This window comes from Periplaneta americana, chromosome 17, assembly GCF_040183065.1.
Source record: "Periplaneta americana isolate PAMFEO1 chromosome 17, P.americana_PAMFEO1_priV1, whole genome shotgun sequence".
NCBI classification, from domain to species: domain Eukaryota; kingdom Metazoa; phylum Arthropoda; class Insecta; order Blattodea; family Blattidae; genus Periplaneta; species Periplaneta americana.
Genome location: NC_091133.1, coordinates 6,861,507 through 6,889,447, shown reverse-complemented (window position 1 = coordinate 6,889,447; position 27,941 = coordinate 6,861,507). Strand labels below are relative to the sequence as shown.

At 36.3% G+C, this 27,941-nt stretch overlaps 1 protein-coding gene across 2 annotated transcripts; it reads left to right on the top strand.

Moving 5' to 3' along the window:
* The first annotated feature begins 527 nt into the window (after positions 1 to 527).
* LOC138693382 (zinc finger protein 83-like) lies at positions 528 to 27,941 on the top strand. 2 transcript variants are annotated; one of them, XR_011330297.1, is made up of 6 exons: positions 528 to 1,622; positions 7,935 to 8,035; positions 11,671 to 11,808; positions 14,715 to 14,797; positions 24,673 to 26,443; positions 26,657 to 27,940. XR_011330297.1 is itself a non-coding variant. In XM_069817303.1 (5 exons), exons 2-5 carry the CDS (start codon positions 7,940 to 7,942, stop codon positions 26,048 to 26,050), a joined length of 1,695 nt encoding a protein of 564 aa, XP_069673404.1. In that variant the 5' UTR covers positions 528 to 1,622; positions 7,935 to 7,939; the 3' UTR covers positions 26,051 to 27,941. The 2 variants fall into 2 exon arrangements, 1 of the variants encoding a protein (XP_069673404.1); XM_069817303.1 differs by having other exon boundaries at positions 24,673 to 27,941.

The window sequence follows — 27,941 nt, the reverse complement described above, 5'->3', positions numbered from 1 at the left end:
CTAAATTCACAATGATTGATCATTTCTGTACCGGTAATGAATTACTATGAAGTGTAAACAGAAAAAAAAGTTGATTATATTATCGTCTATTGCGAGGAATAGGACCCGAAATAAATATCTTAACAACCATACATTTTTATCTTAAGAGCCGGAATTTCTTGTCTTATGAGCCACTTGGTAACAAAAGATACAATGATTATTTGGGAACCGGGCATGTCTTAAGACGATTTGTTGGTCACTAAAATAATTCTTAAACAGTTAACTGTACGTCTTGTTTTCTCATTCGATATTAAAGACTCGCTTACGTCTTTTGTCAGGCTGTGCATTATGGTTATCCCTCTTCATTACGTAAAAAAAAAGCATTTTTTTAAGTGGCGCTTAAGATGTTCTGCCGATCACCCATCGATTTTTTATTTTAGTAGGTTGTTTTACGACGCTTTATCAACATCTCAGGTTATTTAGCGTGTGGATGAGATGAAAGTGATAATGCCGGTGAAATGAGTCCGGTGTCCAGCACCGAAAGTTACCCAGCATTTACTCATATTGGGTTGAGGGAAAACCCTGGAAAAACCCTCAGCCAGGTAACTTGCCCCGACCGGGAATCGAACCTGGGCCACCTGCTTTCGCGGCCAGACGCGCTGACCGTTACTCCACAGGTGTGGACTCACCCATCGATATATTATTTCAGTTTTCATTTATTTACATTTTTATTTTTGAAGTAGTTATTCGTAGATACTGTAACAACATTTGCATAAATTAATGTCTACTTCCTCGTCACTGTCCGATTCATAAACTTTATTCATTTTTACTGAAAATTATTTCCATTAACCAAAAAAGAATTAAAATTAAAGAACAACGAAAGAAATTAAACTGAAGAAGTGGTCCACTCGAGATTTGCCAAGCCACGCGTCTTGACGCGCCGTGGGAACAAGACAAGGATTATTTACATTCACATTCACTTCATACAAGGAGCAGGTTTACTAGCCATAATGAGTACCAGACATGGTATGCAAGACCGCCCGAAACAATATTATTGTAATAAATTACTTTCAGAGACAGTTACAAACAAATCCCTATGACAGAGATCTTCGTCGACAATAATTAACAATTACAAAGAACCACAGTTGCACAATTAAATTTGGAATGAGATATAAGCAGTGTGGCCAACAGCAAAGGTCTGGGTGGTTGAGGGTTAAGACCTCAAGATTTAGCGAGAATCTCCCAATTTCGCGACCCTGGCCAAAGGTTTTCTTTCACGGCAGTATTGATCGTAGTGCTTGGTGTGAGTCCAGATATCAGATATATGGAACATTCAGAGCACAAGGGAATCAAGTCCACTCCGTCAATTGGGAAATATTTCGTCTGTACTTACCTTAGATGAGGCTAGCAGGCTACTTTCAGAGCATAAAAGAATCATGTTCTCACAATCTTCGCAATGGTGCAGATGTTTAAAATCACGCTCACCTTTAATGGGTCATTAACTAGGCATAAAGATTTTAAGTCTAATTTTCTGAAAAGTTTATTTTTGTGACTTGATTCCCTTGTGCTCTGAACGCCTCATATGTGTTTTGGCCAAATGGATTATTATATAGTGCTATAATATTAAAGCCCTCTTGTTCGTGGTAGGTAGTTCAACATTCGTTTCTAGAAGTGCAATAATTGTGGAATAATTGAAAGGGATGTTGCGTATTTAAACGTATATAAGTGGACATAAGTTATGGCGGAAGTCAATCAACTCTCGTTTCACCGAAATAAATCACAGTCACATGCGTAATCCGCCAATCTAATGTATCCTGCCTAATTTTTAACTTGCAACAATTACGTAAACAGTCGCCGACGAAACACACTGCAACAGGATTCCAACAATAAGTGCCAAATATGGACACCCACAGAGGTTTTAAACTTTAAATACGCCCAATGATATACTTTATTTTAATGAATGTGAAGAATTTTATTTGTAATGTGTAAGACATAACTAATTATTTCGGATTTATATCGCAATTCAAAATTTGTTTTCACTTTCAATAAGGAACGATTTTGTCGTTTCAATGTAGCCCTATAATGAAGCTATATTTACCGATGAATGTTTAGCTTGATATGTGTATAAAAGTACAAATTAAGCATTTTGAGAAGGGATTAAGGAGACCGGTTTTAAATTACAATATTAATAAACATTTTCGCAAAATTAGTATTTTTATAGTCGAAATGGTATATAATCGACCTTATATAAGGTGACCATATTCCTCAGAGTCGAAACTGGGACCAAATAGGTAACTACTGCAACAATCCCCTCTCGGTAATTTTGCCGATCAGGTACAAATATTATTTTACACACGGCAAGACATGAGCTTAAACGATTTTTTCAAGTATCTGTGACAATTAAATCTCTGTGACTTTCATAGGTGATCTTGTCACACCGATATTTTATATGGCTAAGTAAGCACAATATGCATTAATTACACCGACATTTTGTCACACCGATAAAAAATTAACAGGAAATATTGAAGAGCAGTGAAATGTGAATAGGATTTCTCTATACGCGCCACACATCAGTGATTTATATGAGAAAAATTCACAAATAAATTATTACTTACATGCACCACTAACAAATAAATAAATGTCAAAATTAACGTCATGTACCAAGAGGTTATATTGTAGATATTGAATCAGTTCATAATTTTTAAATGTAGTTGGGTATGGAGAAATTGAAGTTACGTGATTATCCTAATCGTTTTAAAAATTGATCCTTTTTATTGTATAATATATAATGAATGCATTATTTTAAGTCGTGCATTAACATTATAATACTGAGTCATAAAATAAAAATTAACGAAACATAAATATTCGAAATAACACTGGAAAATAATTACAAAACAAAACAGTTGTTCAGACAGGATTTTACACAAGATAAAGTAGTACTGGTAACCAATGCTGTTATTATTTAAATCGTGTAATCACTACATCATTTATAATAAGATGGTGAAACTAGGGCTGAAGTAGTTTCGGCAATTTCTGACGTGAAAATCGTTGCAATTATAAGGAAATTTTTTGTGGAGATGCAGTTGACCGGGTTAAACTAGCTCTGAGGTAGTTTTGGTGATTTCGGAAGTGAAAATCGTTGAATTTGATGTTTTGTGGAGATGCAGTTGATCGTATATGCAAGTCATAAAGCCTAAACTAAGCAAACCTAACCTGTCACAGATTCGTATATGCAAGGTGTATACGCGGAGTACGAAGGGAACTACATCAGCGCTAGTTTAGTTGTTGATCGTATATGTCTAGGCATAATAAAAGCTTAAACTAACCACACCTGACCTGTCACAGATTCGTATATGCAAGGTGTATAAGGGAAATACGAAGGAAATTACCTCAATTTTAGTTTAGCCAAATAAGTTGTCCACCATATTAGCCAGTTTTGTCTCGTTCGGTTTTAATACTATAGGTGTCCACACCTGTGGAATAACAGATATCGCGTCTAGCCGCGAAACCAGGTGGCCCGGGTTCGATTCCCGGTCGGAGTAAGTTACCTCGTTGAGGTTTTTCCGGGATTTTCCTTTAACCCAATATGAGCAAATTCTGGGTAATTTTCGGTGCTGGACCCCGGACTCATTTCACCGGCATTATCACCTTCATCTCTATCAGACGCTAAATAACCTAAGATGTTGATAAAGCGTCGTAAAATAATCTACTAAAATAAAATAAAAAAATAAAAATACAATAGGTACTGTTGTCAGTTTGTGAGAAATGCTTCGAAAGCTTGGAAGAGCATAACGTTCAGTGACATAGAGTGAATTAACATGATTTACGTTTGATACCCCTTATTTTCAAATGTAATTAATTATCCCGTTTATGTGTAAGTGTAGGCCTATTTTAAAAGTGTGCAAGGGCAATGAGAGCGATTTGATGGAGCTGTGTCTGCTAGATGTCAGATATTTTGGAATTTATAAAATTATCAATTTTTGCTAACTACCCCATATTATATTTAAAAGTTGAAAATTACTTGCAAGTTGATGATTTTATCAGTATTTAGACAAATATCACTAAATACCAAGTTTAGAACATTAACTAGGCCTATTAATTGGGGTGGAAAAACACCCCACAAGAGTAACCATGTTAGGAAGCACTGTGCGATTTCCTAAGAGTTAATAACCATAAACACCATAATGAACTTATTACAAATAATTATATTTTAAGTTTATTTATTTTAATTAATACTACCATGCACTGTTTGTGTTAGAGCTATACGTTAAAACTAGATCATAAATAAATGAGAGAAGTACAGGTAAAGTTATTAAAATAATGTTGTGGACTGCTTCAACTATTCTGTTTGTAATTAGAAGTGTAACTTAAAAAGTATTCTTACTGCGTAAAAATTGGGTGGAAAACACATACTGTATAAGTTAATATAAATTCACAGTTATATGAAAATGTAAAGATCTCGGGAAATACATAAAATATTTATAAAACATATATACAGACTGACCATAAAAACGAAATGTCAGACTCATGATTATATTATTATTATTATGCCGCTAATAACTTTTCAACAAATCATCACTTTGCAAAAAATAATACTGAACAAAATATCACGAAAAAATAAGCAAATATCACTGCCCAATTGCTGTATCATGCGCATACGCAAATCCACGACGTAAAGGAGAAAGTTTTGAGAACGTCACAGACTCACTGTCATAAGAGATAATATAAGAGTACTGAATCGATCTCGTGATAGAAATATCAGTCACAGAATACTGAATACGGACAGGATTTCGATAGCGATATTTTTTCACAGATATTTCGCGTCATCAGTCACAGGTTTATCTGTGACAAAATATCGGTTTGCGAAATATCGGCCATATCTACACACATCCACAACTGCTTCATGCTTCCTTTATGCTTCTGTTTTTACAGGGGCATGAACTTATGAGCTATGAAATCTCGGATTATCTTGTGAGTTACGATTGTAACACTGATTCAACAATGTCATGCTGTATTATTACATGTAAGAGTGACACATCTAACATGGAAGGAATTTTACTAGCGACGCATTTTTATAATTGGGTATACTTGATGAAATGCGAGAAACGTTGTTACATGACATGTCTTTTTTTATTACGCCCATTTAAAATGGTAGATGAATGTAGAGTATCCAACTCCCACTGAACGAATATTTCACTTTTATCACTGCCAATGTTGCGCTAATCGTATATGTAAGGTAGGCTATAACAAAAACCTAAACTAACCAAATCTAACCTGTCAAAGAAGCAACAAGTTATACTAAATATGTGTAAAATTGGCCTATGTCTCTATAGTGGGCAGGACATAAGTACGGTCACATTGACCAAATGGTACTTCATGACACGACTTAACCTGACGCTAACGTCCTAACTCTGCCTATATTTGTAACTATTCACTAGTGTTGAAAGTTAAACAATTACATTTACAATCACAAATAATTGGTCATTTCATTTTATTTGGGTAAACCGGAACATCCAAGCATCCCAGCTGAACCTGGAAGGGGTAAAGGGACATGACTCTGAAAACCAGAACTATTCCGACCAAACTGGGACGTCTGGTGACCTCATCATTTACTTATCCATCCTGTACGAAAGCACGAAAAATACATTTTTAGAAGCATGTAACTGAGAATCTAGTTATGCAATCCGTAGAAAGTGACGATGTAATGTTGTTTTTTCCTTGCAAATGTGAATAGAAAAGCACGAAGTAATGTACTTTTCATTTTTTTTTACAAATGTGAATAGCGGTCATTTATTTCTTACACATCAGATATTTTCAGTAATATCGGTTTTATATGGCATTGTTAAAACTTGGTATTCAGCTTCTGAAAAAGGGAATATTGTAATTTTCTTATTTCTTTGCTATAAAAGTTGTGTCAGTTTTCTTACATTCTTAAAACTTTTCATGGATAGGTATGTAAAACTACGAATTTATCATTTTCTGAAGTGCAAGACATCATTTTGAATTGAAGATATTTATAATTGAATCGGTCCATACAGACTCCAAGTACCTCACTTTCGAGAGAGAAAAAAAAAACTGTTTAACTTTCTTTGCCTCCCTCTCTAATGACAGAAAACAGTCTCGTATTATAGTGTCAAACATTGTCAATGTTATTTCATGACAACGTGATATTAGAATGTTCTCTCTCTTTATAAAATTAAGTAAATATGGTGGACTTAGGCCCTTTCTGAATGCTATGATATTTTCTTGAAATAATTTGTTTATTTATTCCTTGTTTATACAAGTAAACAAAAATACTATGTTGAGACAACAAAAGTGGATAGTAAATGTTATAAATCAGTTCAAATTCACTTTATTAAACGTCCTTGTGTTGCTAGAGATGTCTCAAAGTCTAGATTACTGATCACATAACAGCACTTATTTCACAATAAAGCAGTATTGCCTTATTATTCTGTTAATATTTCCATAGATATCACTTTAAATCATCTTGGAATCACATAACTAAATAATATTCTGCAAACTGAGTTATTAGTAACGCATAACTTCCTGCTGATATTAATGAACATACTGCATATATTCACTAGTCTTCCACTTGTTCACGCACTGGCAAGTCACAAATCTCTCGGTAAAATTCCTTATGTTCCTCAGGTATGTATCTAAACAGTTTTCTTGTGAGACCATAGACTTAATAAATAACCGCGTGTGAGACATACTCGTATAAACAAATGACTTATGACAAAACTTCCTTCCTACCGAAAGTCCCAGTTCGTATAATAACCCTGGTGGCTTAGATGAAGTACACTATTTCTAGAAAATTATTTACTGTCTATAGAGAAAATGAAATAATGCATCTTTCGTTATAAAGGTACTAAATACAGTATATTTTATCTATTTTTGTGTATAGTTCAGATCAGTTTACTTAATTCCCTTGGATTATAGTGAGTTTCTAGATGTCGGGTTGAATTTTCTTTCACTGTACCAAATTTGTTTAGAATTTCGATTCTGACAAATAGAACTTGCTGTTATTTTCTAACTCTTATGTTGGCAGCAATAATTTCGGTTTAGAGTAATGGAAAATGATGAAGTGGAAGTAGTCTATAACTAAGCTAGTGAAATTTGAACGTAATTAATAATTACTTAGTAATACCGGTATTAATATCAATACGTAATTCAGTTGTGTTTCGTTGTAATTTCAATTGAACAATATTCCAATAAGTGTAATTAAATGAAATACAACTTATAGACCTACTTGGTGTGAAACATGCACGTGCATAATGGACAAATTTTTATTAAAATATCCAAGATTGAATTAGCATAGTATCGACTTAGTATTATTTTAACTTAAAGTACATACTTAAAAATTTTAAGTAGGGTATACATTTCAAAATGGTATTCTGTTTTCGGAATTCGTACTAATTATTTAACGTGATAAAACAAAATACATTTTTTAGGTTAGGTTTATGAATCTTAAACTGTTAGTCGGAGCAGTGAATTTCATGTTCTCAGAACAAATTCATTTTACAATAAACTAGATCATACTAATCTACTAATTATCAATATAATGCGCGAAGGGTCCAGGAGGAAAATTTACTCTTTCATAAATTATTGAACCATTTAGAAAATACCTCCCAATATAAATACGAATGTGGTAAATAAGCAAGATATTGTTATTGTTAATACTGTAATAATAATAATAATAATAATAATAATAATAATAATAATAATAATAATATATTTCATTACATTACATTGTGACTTTACTTAACCCTCTTTGGTGATATCTGGCAACACTGAAGAGATGGCCAAATTAGCCTTTTAGGAACTACACTTACGTGATTCTCAGTTTAGGTCATTATTAGAGTCGGACTTGTTTGGAAATTGAAATCTGTAAAGTAGTTCATAAGGATCTTGGTAAGTGTTTCTGCACAGTAATACATAACCTCTTCTTCTTTCAGTTGTGATGGATTTGATCAAGTTGGAACTTGAGGTTGACCCGTTGGCCTTACAACAGCATGATAACATATACAAAATGGAGGAGAATACGGCTTTAACAGAGGTAAATTGAAAAATATTACCATATATTTTATTTACTTGTCTGTGTAAGAGCGTCAGAAAACCATTGATTCATTCATAGTTTTGTACCGTAAACTGGGGTAAAGAGGATCACATGTGGTAAAGTGGATCATATGTGTATTGCCTAGATAAGGCAGCGCCACATGGATCACACATGAAAAGAAAACCTTTTTTCTATAAGTGCCACTAAAAATAGTTTTCTTTGCATGTGTGAACCATGTGGCTCTGACTTATCTAACAATAGACATATGATCCACTTTACCACATGTGATCCTCTTTACCCCAGTTTACGGTACTCAACTGCAGGTACTTAACTGCAAACTCAGCATTCTCAAAGCTTCTATATTTTGTGCTTTCCTCTTAAACTCCGAGTCTGATCCGCATATCTTATAATGTTGTCTACCATCTGATATCTTTTTTGGCCAGAAACTTTTTTCTCATTCAGCATTCCGTCCAGTGCGTCCTTCATTATACCCAGACGTTCGTAACCTTGCACCTGACAGCTTTGCGTAATTTTGGTAGTGGGAGATGCGACGTTACTGCAATGACCACTTTCTACACAACTGACTTAACTTACGCGGTGTTTGCTATTCTTCTCCATTAAATCAAATGATAATTATTATGTAACTCTGTTCTTTATTCCTGTCCTCTTAGAGTATTAGAGAGATCTAAATCTTTTTATGTCTGCTGTGTTACATTAACAGCAGAGATGAAGAAACGTCCGTATATACGGACAGATTCCTTCTCCTGTTCGTGAAATTGACGAGTCATTCGCACCAATTCTGACATCTTGACTGTACACGCAAAGGATTCTCACCAGGTACGCGTGAATAACCATTTCTGAACGACGTCTTTTCTTTTTTTGCGGCATTTCACAGCAGCACTACATATTGTTTGGTAATTATGCATAACAGCTACAGAAGCGATTTTAAATTTTATTCTTTCCCAAAACCCTACATTTTTACCCCGTTTTTTAAAAAAACTTAAAAACAAAAGTAGGAAAACAACGTAAACCGCAAAAACTTAATGTAATATTTTTTTTTATCAAAAACCTTAATTTTCACTCCTTTTTCAAGAGGACAAATATAAGCAGCAATAACCTAAACTAACCTAACCTAACCTAACCTAACCTAACCAAAATAGCCACACAAAGACTGAATCAATTTCACAAATTCGTCAAACAATGCCAAACATGATGAACATTACCTTAATAATTCCGAGGATAGAGGTTTGCAGCTGCTTTAAAGAATGCGCACATTCTCTCTTCCATGAGATATTTACACTTAAACATTTATTCTCTCAAATATCCAATGACGCAACCAAACGAAAAATGTCCATAACACTAAGTTTACTACGTGCCAGAAAGGTACCACAACGACCAACATTCTTCCGTTTCGCATACTTCCGGTATAATCTCCCACAACGGAAGTTCAGATCCGTCTTATTTGCTCTCAACTCATGGCAACACACTTCGCAAATCATGCGAAATAGTATTCAATATCCTTCTCTCTCAACTCTATACAGATAAAAAACGAAATTCTACATCCATTACAACTCACAGCGATAGACCACCTACAAGATGAGAATAACACACGCATCAACTATGACAAACTACAATCATACAGCCAATGACTTAAAGAAATTCTAGCTCGTAACATACAGCTATCACTTCACCACAACCATCCAATCATACCCGAAAAATCATCACCCAATAACAACACACAATGCTTTATAACTTAACCACAACCATCCAATCATACCGGAAGACACATCACCCAAAAAGAACACACAACGCTTCAGCCAATCAAATGACAATACATTAAAAATTATGCACTCAACAACATAGTCTTCTAAACGAGAAAAAAAAATGTTCAATTTTATTCTTCTTCATAATTAAAAAAATGTACTCTACCTCATCCGTAATTGACCTACGCATAATATGCAAGTACTAATAAACGAAATTCAATACTAAACACTACCAAACCACCAAAAATAACAAAATCGCTGCTGTACTTCTGCATAATTACCTATTATTTAAACATTATAACACTAACATAAATTACGCGCATGGTAATAACACTATGTGACAGCATGAGTAGCAAACCGACAACACAGCAGTGCTGCACATAGCAGCTGATAGAAAATGCTACGTTCCAATCGATTCAGAAGACTGGCTCACAGCGTTCTTCATCTTTTTCGCAGGTAAGTTCAGCAACTCAAATCAAAACTGTCAATAGCAAGGTTGCAACGGCCTGGGTAAGGTAGTTTCTTCTTAGCCAGTGACGCAGCCAATTTCCTTTTCTCTACCTGATCAGTTTCAGCATTATCCTTTTTTAACCATTCTGTCTAGTGCAGCTTAATTTCTTATTTTTTCTGTCCATTTCACAAGCCGTATTCTTCTCCATTTCCATATTTCAAAGTCGTTTCTAATCACTTCGTTGTAATATCCAGGTTTCTGCCCCCATACAATGCCACACTCTACATAAAGCACTTCACCAAAGAAGGTATTTGAAAGTCAAGACCATTAGCTGCTATATGCCGAACAACTATGTGGTTGGATATTTGCTTTTTTTATGATTTATAGTTCCACTTTGGTCCAGTCCTAAGTATGTAATAAATTAATTATCCAATTCGAAACGAAATTTGCCCTCACTGTGTATAAGTCGCTCTCTTTTACACATATTAAAATATGAAAATTGTTTAAGGGGTTAGGTAGAACTTACAGCAGTAAAATTTTGGAAATATTCAACTTTTTTTTTCTCCATTACTGTATCTCTTACAATAATGAAAATTAGTATGTGTAAAACAATGTCCTTCTGGTATATGAATAAAATATTTTTACGATTTAAAAAAAATAGTGGCAGTTCACTGTGCAGTGATGAAACGTTTCCCTCATAACTTAAGAACTATCCAACATTCTGTGATGAAATTTTTTGTGTGCATTTATGCATGTCATATGTACAATATGATACAAAATCCCTTCTCTACTTTTGATATACTGTCTGAAAAAAAAAAATAAATGCATTTGAAAACTTTTCAAATATCAATATTTTCTTCTAATACAAAATAAGAGAAAAATATTATTTAATAAGGAATGTAGTTGAAAGAGCATGATATTGTAAACATGAGTTTCAGCAATAAAATAACAGAGAGACAACATGAAAAAGTTAACAAGTTTATGAGTTATGAGGGAAACACTTCATCACTGCACAGTGAACTGCCACCATTTTGAATTTTGAAAAAAAAAAAGGAAAAAAAAAAATTGTATATATATTTTTTTTAATCGAAAATTTTTTTTTTCATATAGCAGAAGGACAGTGTTTTACTCATACCAATTTTCATTATTATACTTAAGATACAGTAATGGAGGAAAAAATGATGAATATTTCCAAAAATGTTACTACTGTAAACTGTACCTAACCCCTTAAGGTGGAATGCCTAGGCTATCATCAGTGATTTCTTGTAGCTTTTAATGACCAGTTCGCGTAATTTTTCACCTGTGTTAGCAGTAGTAGCCACATATTGCCACTCTGGACCAAAGTGATGGCTGTTACACATGAAGTACCTTTAAAATTGCTAAATGAAATTATTGATTATTGATGTCCTTATATTTTGTAGGAAAAGAAGTTTTTGGACCTGAGAGCGACGTGCATGAAGACAGAATTCTTGGACCACAGTTATGATCTCACATCAGAGATAAAAATTGAGGATAATCCAATGACTGTGGACATCCCAATGGTGAAGTACGAAGGGGAGGTGAGAGTTTCACTATCTCTCTACAGATATAACGGCAATATATTTTAGTACATCATACCATCAACAATGCTAGGTTATAACTCATTCTTCTCTATTTTTCCAATATTAGCTCCATTTAAACTGTTTTAATTTCAGTTGAAGTGAAATAATACTACTAAAATATATATATATATATATATATATATATATATATACACATATAGTCCACACCTGTGGAGTAACGGTCAGCACGTCTGGCCGCAAAACCAGGTGGCCCGGTTGGAGCAAGTTACTTGGTTGAGGTTTTTTCTGGGGTTTTCCCTCAACCCAATACGAGCAAATGCTTGGTAACTTTCGGTGCTGGACCCCGGACTCATTTCACCGGCATTATCACCTTCATATCATTCAGACGCTAAATAACCTAGATGTTGATATAGCGTCGTAAAAGAACCCAATAAAATAAATAAACATATATAACAGAGAACTGGTCAAGATGGGAAATGATATTACATTTAGGATCCGGATGTCATTTTATTTGTCTGACATATATTTTTGATAGATAACAGGGAATTATCTTAAGTTGGAAGAAAGTTGCTATGTTTAGGAGCAGGATTCATGTTAAATTTACAATATATTCATGTTGTCAACTGTCTGGCAATGACTGTGCTCTGGTTGAGGTGGGTTCCTCTAAGATGGTGACTGGAGGGATGCAATGGTGGCTTTCGTTCATTCCTATCTGCACATTTATCGTATTATCACCATCCAGCCCTTTTCATTCTCTCATCTTTCTCATCACTATTTGTCATCGCCAGTCACCATTGCATGAGGAACACCCACCACAGCATCACAGACATTTCCATCTCTCCATCCCCGCTGTTAGTTTTTGCCACGTCTGCCACCATGACGGGATTTGTTAAGGACGTCTGGTGAGGCTTCATCCTTTTTCCCCTTCTAGTTATTATATCTATATTCTTAGATAACTCCCGTCTCACCAGCAGGGATCTTTCCTATCTCTGTGGTCCTGTCCCACGGTTTCAAGCATGACATCCGAATTGTCTGGCCTGACAGGGCGCCCAGCAATGAAGCAATAGTGGACCCTTCATACTGCCCCTATGTGCAAGTTAGATGCCGAGCCCAGACCAGAGGTCGACTACACTCACGTAGAGCCCCAATGGGGGCCCAGAGCAATATAGACGTCCCAATGAACGATCCTGCTCACCAGGGCAGATATAATGCTCCAACATGTTACCGCTGACTAATGGGTGTCGCAGTGTAACCAACCAGAAGTCCCCTGAAGCTATGCGGTCTTGGATTGCTCCGGGTTGGTGCATGAGGTCGGAGTTAGCCGAGTAGTCTGGCTGTTGTGTTCAGCGTAGAGTGGGGCACCCCAGGCGGTTATTCCCGTAGGGGCATAATACTGCGACATGCGTCTGGTGTAAGACTTGAATCACAGTGAAACTTACAGCAGAGTCCGTATAGGCCAGTTTCTATCTGATGCTTTTCCAATTCACTGCGGGCTAAGGAGATGCACAATCATTCGTATGTTTCAACTTCGCTCAAGAATATGCCATTAGAAAAGTTCAGGATAACAGAGAGGGTTTAGAATTGAACAAGTTACATCAGCTTCTTGTCTATGCGTGTGATGTGAATATGTTATGAGAAAATCCACAAACGGTTAGGAAAAACAAGGAAATTTTACTTGAACCAAGTAAAATGATAGGTTTGGGAGTATATTCCGAAAAGACGAAGTATATGATTATGTCTCGTGGCTAGAATATTGTACGAAATGAAAATAAAAAAACTGGAAATTTATCCTTTGAAGAGGTGGCAAAATTCAAATATCTTGGAGCAACAGTAACAAATATAAATGATACTCGGGAAGAAATTAAACGCAGAATAAATGTGCGAAATGCGTGTTATTATTTGGTTGAGAAGTTTTTGTCATCTGTTCCGCTGTCAAAATATCTGAAAGTAAGAATTAATAAAACAATTATATTACTGGTTGTTCTGTATGGGTGTGAAACTTGGACACTCACTTTGAGAGGGGAACAGAGATTAAGGGTGTTTGAAAATATGGTTCTCAGGAAAATACTTGGGGCTAAGAGGGATGAAGTTACAGGAGAATCGCAGAAGTTACACAATGCAGAACTGCATGCATTGTATTCTTCAGCTGACATAATTAGGAACATTAAATCTAGACGTTTGAGATGGTCATGGGCGAATCCAGAAATACATATAGAGTGTTAATTGGGAGACCGGAGGAAAAATACCTTTGGGGAGGCCGAGACGTAGATGGGAGGATAATGTTAAAATGGATTTGAGGGAAGTGGGGTATGTTGATAGTGACTGGATTAATCTTGCACAGAATAGAGACCGATGGCGGGCTTACGTGTGGGCAGTAATGAACCAGCGGGTCCCTTAAAAGCCATTTGTAAGTAACTAATACGCCTACTCCTTATACTGCTGCTGTTGCATTTTTATTACTGATTTTACTACATTTCAACTAACAAGAACGTACCATATTAGAAAGTGTGCATTTGAGAAAATAAAACTTTCAAGATTGATATGTATATACTGAATGTGTTATCGAGAGCAGTCATTTCTTTACCAGTTTATTTACCTCAGATATTGTAGCAAAGTCTGGTTACCTAATTATCAGTATATTTATAAACCACAAGCACATATTTTCAATGGTGTGTCTTATGCGTTGTAATACGGTATAGGCAAAAACCTGAATTTAAGGATGGATATAGGATATAACTCAAAGTAATTTGGGGGAAGCAGCTCGATAGTCAAGGCAAGGTATTACTGTCTTACTGAAAAATTTGATTGGACACTTCAGAAATGAACGTGGAATCCCAGGGATAGGAAACCAATGAACTAAACGACCAACTAAAGCTATCTTATTTATTTACTCTCCTTCTTAGGAACACTCGCTCGATTTGGACAGAGTTCAGCAGGAACTGAAGGCGGAAGTATCCACAGAGGAGGATGAACTGTTGAATAAGAGGTAAGTGTAGTGTGTTACTTTTGTCTTCCAGCCCTCCACAGTTTCATATATATGACGAAACGACTTACATTTCTAATTCATTCATTCATTCATAGTGCCCTGCCCAAGGGCAGATCTTTCATTGTAAACACCATTCTCCAGTTTTTCCTAATTTCTGACTCCCTCCCAGTCTCCACATATGATCCATACGTCTTAATGTCGTCTATCATTTGATATCTTCTGCCCTTAACTATTTTCCCGTTCACCATTCCCTCCAGTGCATCCTTCAGTAGGCAGTTTCTTCTCAACCAGTAACCCAGGCAATTCCTTCTCTTCCTGATCAGTTTCAACATCATTCTTTCTTCATCCACTCTTTCCAACACAGCTTCGTTTCTTGAATGAATTTAAATACTATTATAGTCACAATCGGCAGCCGGGTAGCTCAGTTGGTAGAGCAACTGGCTACGGATTGGAAGGTCCGGGGTTCGATCCCAGGTGGTGACAGGATTTTTTCTCGTTGCCAAACTTTCAGAATGGCCCCAAGGTTCACTCAGCCTTCTATAAAATTGACTACCAGGTCTTTCCCGGGGGTAAAAGGCGGTCAGAGCGTGGTTCCGACCACACCACCTCATTCTAGTGCCGAGGTCATGGAAAGCATGGGGCTCTACCTCCATGCCCCCAAGTACCTTCATGGCATGTCACGGGGATACCTTTATCTTTTACCTTTTATAGTCACAATCATGCCATGGTATGAAAGAAAAATTACACAACCTCGAGCGGGAATCGAACCTGAGACAGGAAGTCGCAGGTTCGCTTCCCACTCGAGGTTGTGTAATTTTTCTTACATACCATGGCATGATTGTGACTATAATAGTATTTAAATTCATTAATATGGCACATCAACGGACGTATATACGTCACCAAAGATCGTAAGATGAAGATTACATTCGTTTCTTATTCTACCGGTCCATTTCACACGCTCCATCCTTCTCCATATCCACATAACAAATGATTCTAGTGCTTCTCTTCATTTCGTCGTAATATCCATGTTTCTCCCCCATACAATTCTACACTCCACACAAAGCACGTCATTAGTCTCTTCCTTAGTTCTTTTCCAGAGGTCCTCAGAAGATGCTCCCTTTTCTATTAAAAGCTTCCTTTGCTATTGCTATTCTCCTCTTGACAATCTTGGCAGCAGCTCATGTTACTGCCTATAGTACAGCCCAGGTATTTGAAGCTGTCCACTTGTCCTACTGCCTCATCACCACGTCAGCCGTGACATTTATGATTTCTGAGTAATGAGAAAACTGACTAAATAGAAATTATTAGTAGGGAGAACTATTTTCATAACAATTTTACTTTATCTTGCATATACCTTTTCAACTCGTAATTTCAAATCTGTTATATATAGTTTATTTTATTGGAATAAACGTTATGAAATGTATTTTTATTTGTAAAAACTTGTAGAGAAATTGACATTGATTCATGTTTTACACAAAAGAACAGGTTCAGTTACTTTCTACAGGCATACCATATTATAAGTATGATTTATATTTTTATATTTTTTATTTCGTTATGAGGACATATTATTAGTTTTGTTTTAGGTCATTTACAATGGATTTTTCTTTTCTATTTGGAATATTATTTTTGGCTATTCTGCCATCCAACTGTTCTATTAGCGTGATATAATTGTTGCTATGAATATTAATTATTTTATGCTCGACCATGCCGAAATGTACTAATTATACACCTGGTAGCTGTCCTTTAATGCATGTCATTAAAGTACACCTACTCATTAAAGTACAGATCTTCAGCCAATGATAACACAGCTTACATGTGTTCAGCCAATGACAAGTCAGCTTTGTACTGTTATAAAACCGCAAGTATCGATTATTCTCGGATATGCAATCGAAAGAGAATTAGCGAAAAGTCACGGAGGCTGGAAATCCTATACTGTCGCATAAGGTTATGTTCTGTTACTATAATAATTAGCGTTAATTGTAACTAATATTCAAATAAATTCAATTTGTCATCTCGTTTTTCAATGTCGAATTCAATAATCAAGGTTATAATATTATAATATTATCAAGTTTAATGGGATTACATCAAGGTCAATGACATTATTGTTCCTCGGAAAAAATCGTCTGCGCACATCTCACAATTCACGACCTAGAACAAGGTCACTTCCGATCTTGTCAGATATCTACAAATAAAATGTATACATCTGAATACCGGTAATTTCAAGTTAGAAATATGGACGAGCATAAAAAGGCGTATGAAACTCGCCTATAATGGTAATTAAGAAGCTCGTATGAAAATTATGAAACTCGCTTGCGCTCATTTCATAAACATCCATACTCGCTTCTTAATTCCTATCATTATAGGCTCGTTGCATAATGTACTATAAATGTTTTGTGATTATTTTTAAAAAGATGTGCAGTAATATCCCTCGTATCTGGCACCCAAAAAACCGGCAATACCAGAACAACGGCACTTTTGGCTAGACCAAAAAAAATAGTCATTCCTGCGAAAGGGAAGAGTTCAATGAAGATGTGAGTGGTTTTCATGGAACGCACACACCGCATGTTGTGTTTACTCTTTACATTGTTCACGCATGAAAACATAGATAAAAAAAAGTTATGTTCCTGGAGTATATTGTGTAGCATCGGTAAGCTGTCACTTGGACCTTGCAAAGAATGTGCAGAGGCGATATCTTTAAATTTACCACTTGAACTCAACCGTTTCGAAGGGGTGTTGGATGAGTCTAAAGAGAAAAGTATGAAATTCTCTGTTCCTTCTGTGCTGTTTTATTTCAGCACGTCTTTCTTTTCCTTTCTATTTCTGTTACATTTTTCTGTCCTTATGCCTTTCTCTGTTTGTTCTAGTTCTTCTTACTCTTCATAGATGGCCTGTAGTTTGTTCCTTTCTGATCTAGTCTTATTTCTTTTATATAGATGGCTTACTTCTCCATCTTTCTGTTTTTCCGTATTCTCTGGTTCTGTTCCTATAACCTGTGATGAGTTGAAACCGGGGGAGCAGTTATTATTTTATAATAACATTTGCTAATTGGTTAAGATCCAGGGAGCAGTTAATATTTTATAATAGTGCTTGCTGATTGGTTAAGATGGTGTCGCCAGTTTATATTTCGTCTGTGAAGCGGGTTGTTTGTGGCTAGTGGCGTCAGTACGCTAGAGAGATGGCTTGGAGGTAGTATGTGCGTTGTGATGGGCACGAGCTCCTATGTAGGCCGGGGATCAAACCGGGTTCGATAAGTCTACTAGTAACTGTGTAGTCCAACGTGTTGTGGGAACCTGCGATAGGATCGCGGAAGAAATAAGTCTGGTGGCGGGCAGCATGCAGACCGTGAGTGTGTTGACAGTTTCAGTTACATACACGTTGTTGCGGGAACCTACGATTGGATCGTGGAAGAAAGACTGATAGAGGATGGTAACGTTTACTCCCGAGGTCGGGAAGTTATACTCAGTCATTTGATGTGCTACCTATATTGAACTGGATGCGATTTTCTGCTTAACTATCGGGCAGTCAACTCTGTTTAAATACCGATCGGTATTTTATTTGCAGTTCTGGTCTCTCAAGCTGTGATGTAACTAATAGTCAACCACGGGCTACTAGAAGTTTTATTGCCTTATTCTGGAACGTTTTACTTAGAGATTTCACCAATAAACTTTGTACGAGTACGGAATTCAAAATGGAGGTTTTCATTGTTGTGTGACGTGTGAGGGGTGTCCATTTTCAGTGTAACGATTATATGTGTGTTAAGTATTGGTTATGAGTGAGGGGAGTCGACAAGATGGATGCCAACAAAGAGGAATTACCATTCATGTAAGGTAACCAGTTGGGTTTAACATTACGCTGTGACACATATATATATAGTCTGTGTGACGCTATTATTTGGTTTATTTTAAATAAATGTCTGTCTTTAACGTAGGAATGTGTGTTGTCGACAGCAAATAATGACCTAAGGAATGAGGTACAAAGAAGAATAAATCTGGCTAACAGGGCATATTATTCACTTTTACCAATTGTTAAAAATAAAATAATATCTAGAGAAATCAAAATCAAGATTTACAAAACCCTAATAAGACCCATTATAACATATGGTACAGAAACATGGGTTCTGAATAAAAATACATGCAAACAACTAGCAGTATTTGAGAGGAAAATCTTAAGAAGGATATTCGGAGCAATTGAAACAGTGGATGGATGGAGAGCCAGATATAATAATGAGATATACGAACTGTACAAGGAATCGGATTTGGAGGCGCACATAAGACGTCAAAGACTGAGATGGTTGGGACACGTCACAAGGATGGAAACAACAAGGAAAGTGAAGATTGTCTTCAATAACAACCCAGATGGAACAGATTATGAGGAAGACCGAGAACAAGATGGTGGAACTGTGTACGAGTGGATGTGAATAGATTAGGAATAAGGAATTGGAGGGAGTTGGCGATGGATAGAGAAGGATGGAAGGGAGCCATAGAGGAGGTTAAGGCCCACCTGGGCTGTAATACCAAATAATAAGAAGAAGAAGAATGTGTGTTGTCACTTAATTACCTCGGCGAACTGATTACCGTCCTGATCATAACGTTTCATGGCAGGGTTATTTGGTATAATTATGATATTTATCATTTATTCCACCGATCAAAAGTTCTACCAGACCCAGCTGCGGCGCACTACAGCGCACAAAAATTTTATTTGAGTGATAAATAGTATCATGGCTATTACTGCTAAGCCCTGCTGTTGCACAATGAATTCCGCGAAATGCAAGCGAAATGTTCTTATGCTCAAATCATCGAGCATTACTTCATCGTCTTCATATTTGCGACATTGGCTACACTGCTCTTCACGTCACATGACTCACATGACCACCATTTAAAGTTGTCATAAGGTTGCGGAAACTTTTAGTATTTTTACGGTAGTATGTATTACTGTATTACAATAATTACGAAGTGATTAATGTACATTACCTTATTCAGTACTAAAAATTAACATTCTACGTATTTCAAAACTTAATTTTTAAATATCTATATAAAAATTACTAAATTTGAACGTGAAAAAAAAATGTTTGTGCAGTACAGTGTGTCTTTACATAACCTATAAACATAGTTTCCAATTATTCGGCAAAATCAGTTATCCGCCACTGGCTTTGTCCCACAGTTGCTGGATACAAGGAATTCTACTGTACTTCTACTTCACCTTCCTTCCTCTGGAGCTTAAGTCTGAAGACTCTTAGTTGTGGTTTAGTATTTTTCTGTTCTAGTTACAATAATGAAATGTTTAGTGATTTATAAATGCAAATCTATACACTTGCTTGTATTTTGGATTATTTCTCAATTCCTTATTTCATATAAGCTCTACATTTATCTATTTTCATATTTATACTACTTCATGATGTATTTACGTATTTCAGTATTTAGCTGTTTCTGGTAAACAAACTCTTCTTATATATGTTTTTTGTCTTTATTGGTATTTTACATTCCACACTCTATACTGTCCTAAGATGTGCCTTCTGCTCACAATCTGATAGTGTTAATTCGAAAGTGCCATAAGAATTATTTTCAGCAAATTTTCATTAATAGCTCTCATTTTATGGATCTCCTATTCATTAATCAGTATTCAGTATACAGAATCGTGAACTAGTCCTTGCTCGATATAACGCTATAGCTTATTCTGGGAAGCACAATAGTTAATTTCAAAGGCCTTTAAACTGGATGACTAGATTATAAGTCTACCAATGAGCATGGAGAATTCACTGGTCGGGTGGCTTGTTCCTTGCTGTCATGGATGGCATCGTGAGGTACAGTGATAACAACCAAAGGTGATACGCCATATGCAGTGTAATCCTAAACTCTGCATAGACTGAATGCTTGTCTTTCTTAACTGATTTGTATAGTCTGTTAAGAAAATTCGAATGGAATATAATTGTTGTAGTTACACAATCCTCCAACAGTATTTAATTGCGATTCATTTGTCTGTACAAAATCCTCTCGTGCTGCCACGACATTATTTCAAAATAAATGACCGAAATATACGCATTCTACGTCATACTATGATTCATAAGTTTCTCTATAAATTTCGGGAAACAGGAAAAGTATATGATGAGTTACAAAGAAAACATTGTACAGTGCTGAAGCACAAACATAAAATGCTACTGGGAATGTTACTGCAACATTATCTTCAGCATATTTCTCAAGTAATGAGACTTTTCTACATTTTCGCAAAGTTGGACACGAAATTACTTACGTTAAAAATCCAGTAGCTTTACCATGGCGAACGGTCTGCACAAGAGGGAAACAAATTACGAAATATAAAGAATACTGTTCGAGTTTGGGATTCGTCCACAAGAGCATCACGACACGAGGAGATTTTACTCACCCGGTTGAGGATTGGCCACTGTCATCTGACACATGGCCATCTCCTATGTGGCGAGCCTCAGCCGGAGTGTGATATGTGCCGTGTTCCAGTTACAGTGGAACATTTTGTATTACATTGTAGAAAATATGACCGTGCCCACAGGCAATATGGAATTCGGCCGACATTACGTGATGCTCTTGGAAATGATTTTAATTGTGCAAATGCAGTTCTGAGATTTTTATCGAATACAGGATTGGATAAGGTGATTTAGCTTTTATTGACCCGTTTTACTTATCCTCCGGGCCTTTTACATCCGGAGGTCACATTTGTTGTTTTGTATTTGATTTTATATTGTTGACATTTCGGACTTTATACATCCGAATATTTTATAAAATTTTATTGTTTTTGAAATCTGATATATAATTTATCTCTGGTGGCCTTAGTTTTATTAATTTATTTGTTCGTTTGAATACCACCTAGGGTCCTAGAATTGCTCACTTTTACGATTCTGTACAAATCACCTTGTGATACCGCATTTGTGTACCTCGTTTTGCCGTGACAACGCTTTTTAGTTTCTTTAGCACTCTGATTATTATATTATTTATGTCTTTGTTTTATGAAGGATTTTTAGATAAGGGCGCAAATAGCCATAGTAGCTGACGCGCCCTTTTTAAACCCTACTACTACTATTTACCATGGTGGAAAGTTTAAACTAAATGATATGATGTATTTAGGAGTACATGTACATTTTGTGAATGGATTTTGACTTTAAGTGCAAGATGGAGAAATTAGTTCAAATCACATTTTGTTTTCAATTGAAGATTCCTTGAACTTAATTGCATATGTAACAAAGCTGACGATATTGGAATTCCGAAATACTTAATCTACTACATGAGAAACCACTTCCCGACCAAAGAATCGGAGTGTGGCTTGGTGTTAACAGGGACGGAATAGTGAGCCCATTTGTTTTTAGGAAAAATTTATGTGATTTACAGGGTGTCAAAAATTAAACCTAGAAACTTCTCTGGAATGACCGTCAATTAAAAGAAACACACAAAAGCGAAAGGTTTCAATTTTCTAACTCAAATAGTTCTTCAGAAGTCGGATAAACACGATTTGTGATTACACAGTGTGTTGGTGTACATATTTACTTTACATTTGCTGTCTTTCATCGAAATATTCAACTTTTGGAATCCGAGATCAACTCTCGACAGACTGCCTAATCACTCTGAGTTCTGTTGAATTTAAAAAGTTAAAATCATTTAGCGAAAAGAAACAAAACATCGGAAATCACTCTCCTAATAGAACTTGTGGTTTTCAGTAGCATAGTTCTTTATTTTGTGGCTACTACCACAATTAATTTGTCAATCTATTTGTGAAAAGTTTTACTGACAATCACCAAAATCCGTCAAAACTAATCTCAACTAATAAAAACTAGTTTAAACGAATGCTGTTGGTTAAATTCAGTCTTACCTAGTTAAAGTAGTTGTAACTTATATTGTATTGTAGATCCCATCATGTCAATTCAAACATCCCTCAAGGGCTGAGAAATTGTAAAACATCCTTCAAAAGGTACAAAGTTACTTTGAGTTATGGAACTGATCAAAGTAGTCAGTTTCTTTTATATTAAACATAATATCATAATAGCCATTCTCATTCACGTATTAATTACTGCTGCACTGATCAACATACACAACTATTCTTTAGAGATAAATGAAAGTGTTCTGAGTAAAAGTAAAATTTGAGAATGATTCTATCTTTATTCATTCAAGAGCAATAAAAAAAGTAACACAGCATTGAATAAAAGTTATTTTAAACAAGAAAACTGCCTTTTTAATGCATTAATGAGGCTGATAATGAATTTTTTAACCTTTGTTTAGTATTGCTGCTTAAAGAGGATAAATTGTACTTTCATATTCACAGTATTAAAAATTGTCAATCTAAGCGTTTGGTTCCAGATTATCCCGACTTTTTTAGTGTGTCATTTTAGCTATACTTGACCTTTAGGAATACTGTGCATTTCAGTGATTTACACCGCCTATCACAGAGTTCTACGAAACTGTACAGCAATCCCCTGCAGATGCTGCTTTCTGCCGGTTCTCTGCTAATCTAGCCACTCTGTAATTATTATACGAGTAGCGTCTCAGTCAAGCAATATGTAGCCGACATGGTAGCCAATGCATGCAGTCAACTAATGTTGATTACTGAACGCATCAGAGATAATGTACATAGGAAATATATTACTTGCAACTTACAAATGAGTTTTAAGGAACGCAGAGGTTCATTGCCGCCCTCTCATAAGACCGCCATGGATCCCTATCCTGAGCAAGGTTAATCTATTAAAGATATTTTTATTAATTTGTCCTACAGAATAATATATGTAATATTGACAATATGTGAGGAGAAAAATTCGCTCCGGCGCCGGAGATCGAACCCGGGTCCTTGGTTCTACGTACCAAGCGCTCTAACCACTGAGCTACGCCGAATTCAATCCACAGCACCGGACCGAACCTCCCTCCTTGAATGTTTCCCTTTTGGCCTGACTCCAAGTTCGGCATATATGTTGACGTATATGTCCAATGTCAACTGCCATTATATTAGGAGCGCACTCAGTTGAGTGACTTATTTGGCCGGGATTCCGCAGTTAAGTGCACAGTAATCTGTACAGACATATGCACTGCTAGCTATGAGAATATTAAAGATATTTTTATTAATTTGTCCTACAGAATAATATCTGTAATATTGACAATATTTTAGGAGAAAAATTCGCTCCGGTGCCGGGGATCGAACCAAGCGCTCTAACCACTGAGCTACGCCGGACAAATTAATAAAAATATCTTTAATATTCTCATAGCTAGCAGTGCATATTTCTGTACGGATTACTGTGCATTTAACTGCGGAATCCCGGCCAAATAAGTCACTCATCTGAGTGCGCTCCTAATATAATGGCAGTTGACATTGGACACTACGTCAACATATATGCCGAACTTGGAATCAGGCCAAAAGGGAAACATTCAAGGAGGGAGGTTCGGTCCGGTGCTGTGGATTGAATTCGGCGTAGCTCAGAGGTTAGAGTGCTTGGTACGTAGAACCAAGGACCCGGGTTCGATCCCCGGAGCGAATTTTTCTCCTCAAATATTTAAGGTTAATCTAGTCTCTACGATCATACCCCACCTCCCTCAAATCTTTCCATCTACTTCTCGGCGTCCGCAAAGGTCTTTTTCCCTCTGGTCTTCCAGTGCTGTAGTCGTGGAAAAGAATCAGTCCCATTCCGAGGCTTATGTTGAGGTTTCGTAATAAGCTGTTCTTTACGATAATGGATTGTTAGCCCTTTGCCCAACCCTTAAGCTGGAGGCCCACACCTTATGAGCTGTCCACGACTGCTTATTCAATATATTCGAAGCTACCCTTCATACGTGGAGGCCGTCTCCTCTTTGATATTTATATGTTCATATGCATGGATGTATATTTTTCTCACCACATTGACGACTGTATAGATTGATCAATTTTCTTTTCAGCATTGCGGATAATGTTCAGAGCAGTCTATCGTCAGAATGCGACGAGATAGCTGGTGATGGCAAATTAATACAGAGTGGCAGCAACAGACTTGATGGTTCCGGTGTTATATGCCATGATTCTATCAAGTGTAATACGTGTAACAAGGTGTTTTCAAGGCCACAATCTCTAAAACGTCATTTCCGAATTCATACATTAAAAAAGTCATGGAAATGCGATGTCTGTGGGAAGTGTTTCTCAGTGTCGGCACAACTAATAAAACATTCCCGCATACACACAGGGGTGAGGCCACACAAATGCAACGAGTGTGGAAAGTGTTTCTTCGAATCATGCCGTTTAAAGGAACATGAACGCACACATACAGGCGAAAGGCCTTTCAAATGCGACGTATGTGAGAAGTGTTTCTTAGTGTCTTCTCAACTAATTAAACATTCCCGGATACACACAGGGGAGAGGCCATACAAATGCGATGTGTGTGGAAAATGTTTCTTTGAATCGTGTCATTTAAAAGAACATGTAAACACACATACAGGCGAAAGGCCTTTCAAATGCGATGTCTGCGGGAAGTGTTTCTCGCGCTCCGGAGGCTTGAGAGTACACTCACGTTTGCACACCGGCAGGACACAATCTAAATGCGATGTATGTGGAAAGTGTTTCTGGCAAGCAGCGCATCTCAAAATCCATGCGCGCCAACACACAGGCGAAAGGCCGTTCAAATGCGATGTCTGTGGAATGTGTTTCTCACGATCAGGATTACTAAAAGATCACGTTCGCATTCACACAGGGGAGAGGCCATTCCAATGCCACATATGTGGAAAGTGTTTCTCACATTCGAGTCATCTAAATCATCACATTGGCATCCACGCAGTGGAGAGGCGATTCAAATGTGATCTGTGTGGAAAGTGTTTCTCACACTCTGTATACCTAAAGAAACATTCGTTGATACACAGCGACAAAACATTCAAATGCGATGTGTGCGGATTACGTTTTTCGCAATCACGACTTCTAAAGAGTCACTTACACCTACACACAGGCGACAGACAATTTATATGTGATGTGTGTGGAAAGAGATTTTCGGATGCAGGGAGTCACAAAAGACATACACGCCTACACACGGGCGAGAAGCCATTTAAATGCGATGTATGTGGAAAGAGTTTTTCGGATGCGGCATGTCGAAAAAGACATAAACGCTTACACACATGCGAAAGAGATTTTGAATGTGATCAATGCGGAAAGACTTTTACTGAATCTGGATATCTGAAAAAGCATGAATTCCTACACACAGGTGAAAGGCCTTTCAAATGTGATTTCTGTGGAAAAAGTTTCGCGCTTAAAGCTAGGTTAAAGTACCATACACGCCTTCACGCACGACAGACGTAATTTATGCGTTGTCTGTGTAAAATCCGGAGTAATACGAAAACTGATATAGGCTACACATATACGCTTGCATTCAGGAATGTAAATTATGTGCAAAGTGAATCTAGGTTATAGGTTATGCTGCAGTTCATCACACTTTTATCCTTCGAAGTAGGGGAGAGTGGTCCAGAATGAGACATGTTCCACAATGAGACATTCCCTCTAAAATCTGAATGGTTTAGCCGAGAAGTGTCTCACCCTTGTGGCAACCTACATGAACTATTAGGTAGTAAGTTTTCAAGATATCGAATCGATCACCTTCGACATTCTCGTCTTAGTAATCATTTCGCCATTTTCCAGTGTGTACGTGAATTTTTTGCCTCAGCAGTTGAAGTGTCTAGTTGTCTGTTCAGTCAGGTAAGAAAAATGTGATTTAGTACAGGTGAAGTACATATTCATTTGCTACAAATTACCGTAATCAATAGCACCTAGTTGTCTTAGGAAGTTTACCATGATCTGTTACATTGTAAGAAGTATTGTGGGGCAGAATGAGGCACTACTAAATTGCTGTCTCATTGTGGACCACGTTAATACGATAAATTATGTACAATTACGTATTTGATGTTTCAGAAATGGCTAAAAATCGCAAAATTAAAATAAAGGATCCTTCACAGCTGAAAGTATGTAATATGCTGTAAAACTTGTTCTAGAAAAAAAAAATAAGCATTTTATAGGGCAAGAGATAAATGTGATTGCCATTCCAGACACTGGCATACTATCTTAAGAAGACTCCCATAAAAACGAGCTGGAAAGAAGGCAGAGAAAGAATTAAAACAGAAAAAAAAATAATGTAAAGATGAAGGAAAAAAGTTACACAGAAGATATATCATCCCTCTGAAGAGATAGATGTAGCAAATTCTAACCATTCATCTTCTGGACGTGATTTCGAAGTTGTAAATTATCTGTCATCAATGGACCAACAACCGAAGAAGCAGATGTGAATGACTTTGTTCTCGTAAAATTTCAAGGTAGTGTGAAACATTTATTTCGTATTGGAAAAGTGCTCTCTTGTAGCACTAAGAATTACAGTGTTTCATTTCCAAGGAGAAGTGCTAATATAGGAACAGTTTCATTATTCCAGAAGTGCCAGATGAAGCATTGGTTAATAAAACTGAAATTACAATGATTTTGCCAAAGCCACCAACTTGTCAGACAAAAAGGCAGCATCGAGTTTGCTGGTAACGTTCATTGACTCCCTGACACATAACCTGACTACATAGCATATATATATATATATATATATATATATATATATACTCATCTGATGTTTGTAGAAGTCATATATGTCACTTCTTTGATATCATAATTATATTAATCCATCAGAAAATAAAGTGTCTCATTGTGGAACTGTCGCTTTCTCAAGGTGGAACACCATGGTCCACTACGAGACATTTTGCCACTTTGTACGAGTCAGCTTGTAATCTGAAAATCATAATTAGCACAAATTTTTTAGATAAATTATAAAATGTAATAATGCTCGAACATTGTTCACAGATAAATGTCAATATCCACTGCAAACATTAATGTAAAAAAAAAATTAACAAATCTTCCTGTCTCAAGGTGGACCACTCTTCCCTACAGTGCCGATATTTTTAATTTTAAATTGTAAAAAAACTTATCGGATATTCTAAAATTAGCCCAGGGTTTGCTGCCATACGATCGAACTAAATAATGAATGTTTACATCATAAACATATTTACGTGAAGACAGTGACAATACAAATTTACATAGTTTTAAATGTATATCCTGTTCTCAGCTAGTTGTACATATATTAAATTCCATACATTTTGTCTGTATTAATATTATATTAAATGCATTCATTTTCTGAAAGAATAGTAAGAGTGTTGTATTGTTT

Excerpts from the sequence above, each read along its gene's own strand:
- LOC138693382 (XM_069817303.1), top strand. The coding sequence starts at position 7,940 with ATGGATTTGATCAAGTTGGAACTTGAGGTTGACCCGTTGGCCTTACAA. Across the intron at positions 8,036-11,670 it reads AGAATACGGCTTTAACAGAG|GAAAAGAAGTTTTTGGACCT; the intron begins GTAAATTGAAAA and ends TATATTTTGTAG. Across the intron at positions 11,809-14,714 it reads TGGTGAAGTACGAAGGGGAG|GAACACTCGCTCGATTTGGA; the intron begins GTGAGAGTTTCA and ends TCTCCTTCTTAG.